The 11,939-nt window shown below is 40.2% G+C and overlaps 1 protein-coding gene across 1 annotated transcript; it reads left to right on the top strand.

Moving 5' to 3' along the window:
• Nucleotides 1-1,156: 1,156 nt before the first annotated feature.
• LOC311488938 (uncharacterized protein) lies at nucleotides 1,157-10,910 on the top strand (the record flags this gene model as incomplete). The annotated part of the gene is made up of 3 exons (XM_084545807.1): nucleotides 1,157-1,414; nucleotides 1,547-1,661; nucleotides 10,592-10,910. The coding sequence occupies exons 1-3, from the start codon at nucleotides 1,165-1,167 to the stop codon at nucleotides 10,908-10,910; spliced, it is 684 nt and encodes a 227-aa protein (XP_084401933.1). The 5' UTR covers nucleotides 1,157-1,164.
• Nucleotides 10,911-11,939: the final 1,029 nt, after the last annotated feature.

Consider the following 11,939-nt stretch of genomic DNA (forward strand, 5'->3'; position numbering starts at 1 on the left):
ATAAAGGTTTTGGAGCAACAAATGCTGCTATCCTGGTGACGTCTTATTCTGGAAGGTCTTAAAATAAAATAAAATAAAATAAAATAAAATAAAATAAAGGAGCAGCTTAAATCTTATATTAAATCAGATTGTAAAATATTTCCCGTTCTAAACTACAGCAGCTGTGAGTTGATAAAAGACGACGTGATGAAACACAGTCGACATGTTTCTGTCCCGACTTCTTTGAAACGTGTTGTTAGATTCAAATTCAAAACCAGCAAATAATGTCTTTTGATGAAGATAAAATAAGATAATCCTTTATTTATCCCACCGTGTTGAAATTTGCAGCGTTGCAGCAGTAGACAGTTTAAGGACAGAGCACACAGGAGATAAAAAGAAGTAATAAAACATTAAATAAATACAAAGAATAGAAACTGAAATACAATAGAAATCCTACTTACATATGTATGTATGTATATTGCACATGAAAGAATAAATGATATGCAAACATAAGTTCTTCCAAATATATTAAGGATATTCCAGTTTGTGTTGTGATTGTCCAGCGTGTGTTTGGTCTACTGGGAGCAGGCTTGATTATACAACTGATGATTGATCAACCACTGGATCTGTTCTGATTGATTTTATATAGCATCAGTTATTTTGGAAACAGAAATGTACATGAAGATATATTATAATGTATACTGAAAATGTAGAACGATCAGCCGTAACATTATGACCCGTGAAGTGGTTAGACGACTGGGTCAGTGCATCTCCAGAACTGCAGCTCTTGTGGGGTTTTCCTGGTCTGCAGTGATCAGTATCTATCAAAAGTGGTCCATGGAAGGAGAAGAACCAGAGACAGGATGGTCATGGGCAGCAAAGGATCATTGACCCTTGTGGTCCCATCCAACAGACGAGCTACTGTAGCTCAGACTGCTGAAAAGGTTAATGCTGGTTGAACTTTGTTCTGTATTGATGAGTAGTTTAGTGATCAGAGTCCATGTAGTTTCCAGGATCAGACTGAATGCAGAGCAGTGCTGGAAGCTGCTGTTGACTGTGTGAATGTGTGTGTGCTGTCAAACTTCAGATGAGCAGGTAGTGAAGCCCGTGGTGAGCGTGTACCCAGCAGCAGCATCCAGAGCCCACCTGGAGGGGAAGAGCTCCCTGTTGTGTCTGGCCTCATCCATGTTTCCTCCTCTGGTCCAGTTCTCCTGGAAAAGACAGAAGAAGAACGGCCCTCTGGAGGAGCTGACCCCTGCTCAGGGAGAGCAGCTGGAGCTCAGAGAGTCGGAACGCAGCGCCTCCATCAGGGTGGTGGATGGGGATAATCTGAAAAACTATATATATCACTGCTACGTCAAGCACGAGGGGGAGACAGTGGAGGTCACAGTGGAGGACACAGTGAAGGCCACAGTAGAGCACCAAAGCCAACCAGGTAATGAAAGCTTGGTGACTGTGTTCAGCAATGATTCAGCTTCATGTGGAGACGCTGTCAAAGAGAGCAGAGGAGCAGAGGACTGACATTTCTCACTGCAGCTCCAAACATTTGACTCCTTTTCTGTTTCAGAGGTTCCAGCTCCAGCAGCCTCCTGTCCTCCAGAGAGAGAGCCAGCAGACCTGCCAGCTCTGAAGCAAGATCACTGTAAGATCACCTGCTGCCTCTCTACATGGACAGCTCCAATGTCCAATGAGGACACAAGAACAACTTTACAGCATTAATCTGACACTTCCACTAATTCATATATGTCTGTCTGTCTGTCTGTCTGTCAGGGTCCTTCCAGTCTCAGTGCAGGGTGAAGCTGCTCTGTCTGCTGTACACAGTGCTGATAGTGAAGAGTCTGGTGTACTGCTGTGGACTCTCTCTGCTGATGAGCCTCAGAAACAAGGGACCGTTCACCAACTAAAAAACATGCTGACTGACTGTTTTCTGCTGCTCTTTTCTCTCCATCAGATCTCATCAGTTCATCTCATTCATCACTTTGATCAGTATTCACAAACGTTAGTCATGATGCTTTGGTTGTAATGTAGAGTCAGATAGATTTATCAGAGTTTCTTTATCAAATATCTTAATTGTAACTTCTAAATATTACACCAGTTAAAGAATTAACTTGCTTGTGGATGTTTCAACATTTAATCCAACACGTGTTTGCTTTCTTTTTCTTTTTATTATAGAAATACAATGCAGTGTGTTCATGCATTCATTCTGTTCTATTAAAATACAACAACTATAAAATAATAATGGTGTTTTGTTTTTCTTCTTGTCTAAAGATTCATTATGTTGACACCCCAAAGAAACTTGATGTTTGTTCCTAAGACATTTTAAATCAAAATGAACATCTAGTGTTTGTGGTTGTTCCACCAGGTTCAGTTCTGTGTTTTCAGATCATTTAGTTTGTGTATTAGTTCTCTAATATAAATGTGTCGGTGTGGATGTCAAACTCTACGCTGACGACACTGTTGTTTACACAGATGAACAAAGAGCAGAGCTGATTTGAAGCTACAACTGTTAAAAACTATCATCCAGCGGTTTGATGAGTCAGTGCTGAAGTTTGAATGTTGATCAAATGAAGGATGTGTTTAATTAACAGTCATGAAATAGTTTCATTAGCAGCAGGTCAGTGTGTCAGTGGAAATTCCACTGTTTGAGAGCTGAACACTGAAAGTTCATGGTCCTCTAACTGGACCTGTTAGTGGATAAATCCTAATCAGTCATTAATCACAGAGGTGTCTGGTCAATAAAATAACATTTAATTCATGTTCTTATTGTTTATTTCAAAGTGTAAAGTGCATCTTTAATCATCCAAACCTCTAAATACCCTGAACATGTTACCAGGACATGAGCTTCAGGTGGGTGATCGGACTCAGTTCAACTCTGTGTGGGTGGAGGGCTCAGAGGAAAAAAGGTTTACAGAAAACAAGAGAAAGGGAGGGGAGGTGATGAGTGTGTTCAGCAGCAGATATGAATCTGTTCTCAGTGGTTTTTAGGACAGAAAACAAACTGCTGACAGCCAATCAGACTTCCTTCCTGCAGCAGACGGGCTGTGTGGGTTTGTGCTCTGCAGCCTCCACACCGTTAGCTGTGGCTTTTCACTTTAATGACACAATGACAGTTTCAACGACCAGCTGTGGTTAAAGAACCCTTTCAGGAAGCACCTGTGTTCTTCATCTAATGTTTAATAATAAATGTAAATGTATTTCTCATTTACATTTATTATTAAACATTACAATCAGTAATTATGTTCAGTTGTTTTCTGCAATTAAATGAAACTAATTATTTTATTGTGGTGTTTAAAATCTTCCATCCTCTCATAAATTTCTCCTCTCTGATAAATAGAACTTTAAAGAAGTTGAACTCTTTGCCTGCAAAGTGTTTAAATTGATCCCATGAGAAGATTTTCAACTTCTGTAAACAATAATGCTTCCTGTTCTTTCTCATTAATCAGAACCGAACACAAGCCTCACTGAGACAGAGACACAAACCCATGAGATAAACAAGTCATGCTGTTGTTCTGAAGCAGGCGTCCATGTTGGTTCACCTCAAGTCTCATTATTTCACTGAGTTATAGTTGACAAAAAAAGTCTGAACGTCCCAATCAGTTCTAATCCACCATGAGTTCACCTCATTAACCACACTGACCCACATTTCTCATGGAAATTCTATTCCAGCTTCATTTTTTTATCAGTGCAGCAGTCTGTGCTTCATTCACAGGGTTCATAGACGTCACATCCAGGAACTGGAAGCTGCTCAAGCTTCAACTTTATTTACTGACGTCCAACAGTTCCTAATATACGAGCTAAAGTATTTGACTTGCTTTGTTAAGACACATAAAAATCAGTTTATCAAAGCCAGACTCTGGGATTGTGTTGGTTTCTTGTGTTTATTGAGTGTGTTCCAGTGAAAGAAAAGAGCAGCCTGGTGGAGTCTGCATTTATTAGAAAGAAACACAAGAGCAGAAGAAACAGCCTGCGGGAAACTGATGATGATTATTATACAAGTCACAGTTGAAAGTGGAAATAAACTAGACTACTAGAGAATGAAGACGTCATAAGAGCAGATTTCTATGTGAATATATGTGTTTCTATTTCCAGGATGACAATCAAGACGTGAATGAAAAGATACAGATTACAAAGAAGCACATTACAACAACATTTGTGAATACTGATCAAAGTGATGAATGAGATGAACTGATGAGATCTGATGGAGAGAAAAGAGCAGCAGAAAACAGTCAGTCAGCATGTGTGGAGTTAGTGGACGGTCCCTTGTTTCTGAGGCTCATCAGCAGAGAGAGTCCACAGCAGTACACCAGACTCTTCACTATCAGCACTGTGTACAGCAGGCAGAGCAGCTTCACCCTGCACTGAGACTGGAAGGACACTGACAGACAGACAGACAGATATGAATTAGTGGAAGTGTCAGATTAATCCTGTAAAGTTGTTCCAGTGTCCTCATTGGACATTGGAGCTGTCCATGCAGAGAGGCAGCAGGTGGTCTTACAGTGATCTTGCTGCAGAGCTGGCAGGTCTGCTGGCTCTCTCTCTGGAGGACAGGAGGCTGCTGGAGCTGGAAGCTCTGAAACAGAAAAGGAGTCAAATGTTTGGAGCTGCAGTGAGAAATGTCAGTCCTCTGCTCCTCTGCTCTCTTTGACAGCGTCTCCACATGAAGCTGAATCACTGCTGAACACAGTCACCAAGCCTTCATTACCTTGTTGGCTTTGGGGCTCTACTGTGGCCTTCACTGTGTCCTCCACTGTGACCTCCACTGTGCCCCCCTCGTGCTTGACGGAGCAGTGATATCTGTACTTGTCCAGATCATCTCCAGCCACCACCCTGATGGAGGTGCTGCGTCCCGACTCTCTGAGCTCCAGCTGCTCTCCCTGAGCAGGGGTCAGCTCCTCCAGAGGGCCGGTCTTCTTCTGTCTTTTCCAGGCGAACTGGACCAGAGGAGGAACCATGGATGAGGCCAGACACAGCAGGAAGCTCTTCCCCTCCAGGTGGGCTCTGGATGCTGCTGGGTACACGCTCACCACGGGCTTCACTACCTGCTGATCTGAAGTTTGACAGCACACACACATTCACACAGTCAGCAGCAGCTTCCAGCACTGCTCTGCATTCAGTCTGATCCTGGAAACTACATGGACTCTGATCACTAAACTACTCATCAATACAGAACAAAGTTCAACCAGCATTAACCTTTTCAGCAGTCTGAGCTACAGTAGCTCGTCTGTTGGATGGGACCACAAGGGTCAATGATCCTTTGCTGCCCATGACCACCCTGTCTCTGGTTCTTCTCCTTCCTTGGACCACTTTTGATAGATACTGATCACTGCAGACCAGGAAAACCCCACAAGAGCTGCAGTTCTGGAGATGCTCTGACCTATTTGTCTAACCACCTCGCCGGACATAATGTTATGGCTGATCGGTGTACATATTCAGTATACATTATAATACATTCATTCATTCATTCATTTTCTATACCCGGTAATTCCTGTTAAGGATCGCGGGGGTCTGCTGGAGCCTATCCCAGCTGTCATTGGGCGAGAGGCAGGGGTACACCCTGGACAGGTCGCCAGTCCATCGCAGGGCCATTATGATACACTCTTGATCAAAATTTTAAGACCAGTTGAAAAATTGCAAGAATTTACATTTTGCACTGTTGGATCTTAAGAAGGTTCTAAGTAGTGCTTCAAAATGCAAAAAGAAGAAATGGGAGTGAGACAAGAAAAACAAATTGAGTAAGCAATTTATTGCAAACAACCGTTGAACTGAAATAGGCTGTTCATCAGCTGATCAAAAGTTTAAGACCACCGCCTTTAAAAGCCCAAATATTCGCAAAAATGTGGATTCAGTGGTGTCATTTTCTGTCAGGTACCCACACTGTCATGACCTCCTGATAGCAAAGGCAAAAAAGCTTTCTCTCTTTGAACGCGGTCGGATTGTTGAGCTGCATCAGCAAGGCCTCTCTCAGCGTGCCATTGCTGCTGAGGTTGGATGCAGTAAGACAGTCATTTTAAACTTCTTAAAAGATCCTGAGGGTTATGGGGAAAAAAAGTCAAGTGGTAGACCCAAAAAAATTTCACCGGCCCTGAGCCGGAGGATCCAATTGACTGTCCTTCAAGACACGGGACGATGCTCGGCCCAAATTAAGCTTGTCACTGGTGCCAACTGCAGTCCCATAACCATTAGACGGCATCTACGAGAGAAGGGTTTTAAGAACAAAAAACGTCTTCAAAGACCTCGTCTCCTTCAACGGCACAAAATTGCTCGTTTGGAGTTTGCACAAGAGCACCAAACATGGGACATTGAAAGGTGGAAGAAAGTTTTATTCTCTGATGAGAAAAAATTGAACCTTGATGGTCCTGATGGCTTCCAACGTTACTGGCATGACAAGGAGATCCCACCTGAGATGTTTTCTACATGGCACAGTGGAGGAGGTGCCATCATGATCTGGGGGGCTTTTTCCTTCAATGGAACAATGGAGCTTCAGGTTGTGCAGAGGCATCAAACGGCAGCTGGCTATGTGGAGATGTTGCAGGTAGCATCCCTCATGACTGAAGGCCATCGTCTGTGTGGTAGTGACTGGGCAAGAAAGAGCACTAGCGCAGGTCATTCATTCCAACTGCCATCAGGCTGTACAACACCAGCCTGAGTCAATAATATCTGTCATTTTGCACAAATAAATCTGTCTTTTTGCACAAACCACTACCTCACCAACTTATAGTTTTTCCTAAAGTTTTAGCAATCTATTTATTTGTAAATTTTTTATTCCACCACCACAGTGTATAGACAGAATGTCTTTATATTTGTTGTTATTTTTTTTGTATATATTTTTCCAATCAGTACTTGTGTTTTTTATTCGTCACTGTTTTGTATATATTTTTGACAAATTCTGTGCTACTGTGACAAGTTAATTTCCCATACGTGGGATCAATAAACATGTCTTATCTTATCTTTTCAACAGGACAACGCTGCAGTTCACAATGCCCGCCTGACAAAGGACTTCTTCCAGAGAAATAACATCACTCTTTTGAACCATCCTGCGTGTTCCCCTGATCTAAACCAATTGAGAACATTTGGGGTTGGATGGCAAGGGAAGTTTACAAAAATGGACACCAGTTCCAGACAGTGGATGCCCTCCGTGAAGCCATCTTCACCACTTGGAGCAACATTCCCACTAGCCTCCTGGAAACACTAGCATCAAGCATGCCGAAACAAATTTTTGAGGTGATTAACACGAATGGCGCAGCTACTCATTACTGAGTCCTTTTTTGAAAATTTCTGTTTTAGGGGGTTTTGGGTTTTTTTTGAGATGTGGTCTTAAACTTTTGATCAGCTGATGAACACCCTATTTCACTTTAATGGTTGTTTGCAATAAATTGCTTGCTCAAATTTTTTTCTTGTCTCACTCCCATTTCTTCTTTTTGCATTTTGAAGCACTACTTAGAACCTTCTTCAGATCCAACAGGAGTTGATCAGGAGTGTATATCTTCATGTAAATTTCTGTTTCCAAAATAACTGATGCTATATAAAATCAATCAGAACAGATCCAGTGGTTGATCAATCATCAGTTGTATAATCAAGCCTGCTCCCAGTAGACCAAACACATGCTGGACAATCACAACACAAACTGGAATATCCTTAATATATTTGGAAGAACTTATGTTTGCATATCATTTATTCTTTCATGTGCAATATACATACATACGTAGGATTTCTATTGTACTTCAGTTTCTAATTTTTGTATTTATTTAATGTTTTATTACTTCTTTTTATCTCCTGTGTGCTCTGTCCTTAAACTGTCTACTGCTGCAACGCTGCAAATTTCCCCACGGTGGGATAAATAAAGGATTATCTTATTTTATCTTCATCAAAAGACATTATTTGCTGGTTTTGAATTTGAATCCAACAACACGTTTCAAAGAAGTTGGGACAGAAACATGTCGACTGTGTTTCATCACGTCGTCTTTTATCAACTCACAGCTGCTGTAGTTTAGAACGGGAAATATTTTACAATCTGACTTAATATAAGATTTTAGCTGCTCCTTTATTTTATTTTATTTTATTTTATTTTAAGAAAGGCCTTCCAGAATAAGACGTCATCTGGATAGCAGCATTTGTTGCTCCATAACCTCTACATACGGTTCAGCATTAATGGTGCGTTCAACAAGTTAATGAAGAGCAGTCTGAATTTAAATAAGCAACTATTCCTTTAAAAAGGAAATAAATATATTATCTATGTACTATTTTCAATTAAATTAAATTAAATTAAATTAAATTAGATTATTTCTAAATCCCTGAATTGTGTTTTTCAGTTGTACATTTGTCATTTATTAAATGTGGAATATTCAATACATATTGATTCCAATATGTATTGAATATTCCACATTTAATCACTAATAAAACACATCAATATACAAGTTTGTGTCAGTCATGTTCAAATGTTTTTAATACTTTATGCTGATGATAGTAATAAAACATTGTTTGAGTAAATTCTATTTCTTCTAATATCACATTCACTTTGTGTTTTTTTCCTTTTTCTATGAATCCATTATCAATTAAAGACACATTTACCATCAGATAAATAATAACTGACAGCGATTAGATCTGACAAGGTTCTAACTTTCAGAAATGATCCAATACAATCGATAGACACTTCAAACAATCTGAAATAGCTGAACATCAAATATCATCTTGTTTTCAACAACACATGTCACAGAATTACTGAGATGATCAAATCCTAAATGTCTGGAACGTCACTAATATTTACAGAAATAAAGAAGAACTTTAGTTGTTCAGTCAGATTTCAACATGTTTTCAGAAATGATTGAGCTTTTCTTATGGAACAATGGCTGCAGGATGAATTCTCTACTAATGAGGAAAAAACTAACATGGAGAGGCTGAAGCAGCACAAACTGACTTTAAACACATTTTCAGCTTCTACAATAAAACAACTGAAGGAAAAGAAATGTTTCTTCTTACCTGTTACATACAGTTTAGTTCCAGGGCCAACGATGGGGTTGGGTTCACACAGCGAAAAAGACTAATACAAAAACCTGTGTGCCGTTGAGAGAGTCAGCTGAGGTGAAGGAGTCCAAATGAGGAAGTAGGATCATATTTCAGCTCCATGATGTGTTTCTCTAATGTTCACATCAACATGACTGTCTCTTCTTCTGTTTTCTTTTAGCCACACTAGCAGCATGGCTCTGTTGTTAATGTCAGTGGTTGCTCAGTCCACTACTTTAGTAGCGTGAGCCCCCGTGAGCCAACTCCACTAGAGCGCTCAGCAAGCTACATGACGTCATCAGAGACAGCTCATCCTGATGACGTTATTCCCACAATGGGAGACTTCAATCAGTGCAAGCTATGGACTGTATTCCCCAAATACTACCAACATGTGGATATTGCCCCCCGCAAGAAAAGATCCTTGGATCATGTGACTTAGACTTAGATAAACTTTATTCATCCAAAAGGGAAATTGCTTGGTCACAGTACACTGAAAAAAGGGGAAAACGGGGATTGTTTTTTTTTTTTACATGTATACATTTATATACACATATTTCGTATAGAAGACATGATTGAGTTATGTTCTCCTCTGAACATGTTTCAATCATGTATAATCCCTTAAATCCTGGTGGATGCTAAGTCTACGAGTCTCAGTCATGTTAAGAAAACAGAAAATAGTTATGTTTCTTCTTTAAACTCCGCCCCCTCAGAAAACCTCTGCAGGAATTTTGGCCGCCATCTTTTCACCCTCACTGGACAAACTGAAGTCGAATTGGAGAGTTAAACTTATCAAATGTTTGTCAGATTTCAAGGTAGTCACTTTAGACGTATAGTTTTCATAAAGCCGATGATTTTATCAGCCAGGAACATTGAGCAACATGAATAAGACGATGTTAGCTAACATTTATTGGAGTTTACGTTTAGTGGAGGGGGGAGGGTCATAACCGCAGTTGCGAGGTGTGGAAAGTCAAAGTCGCCCTGAAAAGTTTTGGGGTAACAGCTACGCTGCCTTTAGTTTACTGCAGATTTTTATAGTGGACGTCCCTACTCGGCCGAAGTCCATCCACGTTATCCAATGAGAGAAAATTGTTACCATGATGAGTTAAATCAGCCTTAAGGAGAAAAAAAAACTTTCACAGTAAAGGCTTCATATTCAGCACATGAGGAAACTGTACACTGCTCTAATAACTGACCGATAGTGAGATAAGGAGGAGCTAACAAGCTAGTTATTTACCTTTAGTTATATTCATCACATGGATTCCTGTCTTCCACATCCAGTTAGTACGGTGGCCCTGAAGGTCAAAACACAACATTTCATTTCAAGACACAACGACATTTGGAAATGGCTGGAACAACAAACACTTCTTGTTTCCGATTGGACAGAACCTGACAGTGTAACGGCATTTCCTGTTTATACTTCACTGTGTCCGTGCACGAGTTTTAAACCGTGTTGGAATAAATGGAGGACGAAATGGCATTAATAGATTATTATAAAATATTCAGAGATTTGTATATTATTTGTGCAGACATTCAGTATAATGTTTCAAGTGTATATATTTAATGTGTTTTGTTTGATCTCACTTTGTTACTTTTGTGACTGTGCGCTCTGCAGGCAGAAGATGAAGCCCGCGTTCCAAGGATCCATTGAGGAGACCATGGTGGGGGAATGTATGTCATTAGACATGATGCCACCAGTAAACCTGCACATTGTGGTCATCTTGGAAGGCCAGATGGTACTGCATGATCTGGACAATATTGCATTAGATGCTGCAGAGGCGGTCCTGGCTAGATTTACGCCCTGGGCGAACCATCCCTTGCCTGAAAAGGCCTGTGTGGCTGCAGGGGTAGATGGCTCCTCATCAGACTCCTCATCATGTCTGTGGCTGCTGTGGAAGTATCTGACTCCTCATTTTGGCCAGTGGGTGTTCTAGCTCCAAAATATTTCAGAAGTGCCCCTGAATTTAAAATTAAGATACAATATGTAAGTTCGATCACAATTACATCACACATGCATCAGTTACCCAATTAAAATGACCATAATGCACATTTTATTAACATTTGTTAACATCCTATAAACTAAGCATAACACACTTACAAAATGCCATGTCAATGTATATTAGAAGTTATTTAAGTTAGCATATAGCAATAAAAAATTCCACAGTCAGGACGTCTGTGTGAATTTGCACTTGTTGTGTTGCAAACACAAACTAGACTAGGTTGCCTATGGGTGAAATTAGTTGCATGACATGATGCCTCAATTCTAATAGTTGCTCGTTCAACAAAACTAAAAACCAAACAGTCGTCTTCTGTGGCTAATAGCAACATATTAGCAAGAGGTTATAGAGGCTAATAAATAGCCTATAGCCCAAAACTTTTGACTGAACCAATTAAGATTTTGTTCAATGGCAAAATAGGCAGGCTTATTCCATATTACTTTACTATTACTAATGATAAAAAGTATAACAGGCCACTACTATCATTTGGGCATAGAAACTGGTTTTATTGGAACTGATGCTTGCTTTTTCACACATTAGCTCACCTGTTTCTTCCTCACCACTGGCTCCTGGCTCTGCCTCTGACACTAAATCATAAAAACGGTCATAAATCTCAACACAAATCTCCCCTTTTTCAAGTCAAAAATTCAAGTCAGTTTCATTATTGTAGTGCTGAATCATTTATCATCATCAATTATCTCAGGGCATTTATCATATAGAGCAGGTCTACACCATACTCTTCATTATATTAATTCTAATAATATTCACTTAATGAGCAATCTTACCTGCACACTCTAGACCTGTGGGCTCATGGCTGGTGCTTGGTGATGCATCTCGCATCTGACGGGCTACAAGACAAAGTTTGTGGCCAGTTATGTGGCGTCGCATTATACTATTATTTAAATTATGTAACGTTAGGTTAGACGGGCTATATGTTACAACGCCACGCAATTCATTGACTTGATA

This window comes from Chelon labrosus (genome assembly GCF_963514085.1).
Source record: "Chelon labrosus genome assembly, chromosome: 6".
Lineage (NCBI taxonomy): Eukaryota > Metazoa > Chordata > Actinopteri > Mugiliformes > Mugilidae > Chelon > Chelon labrosus.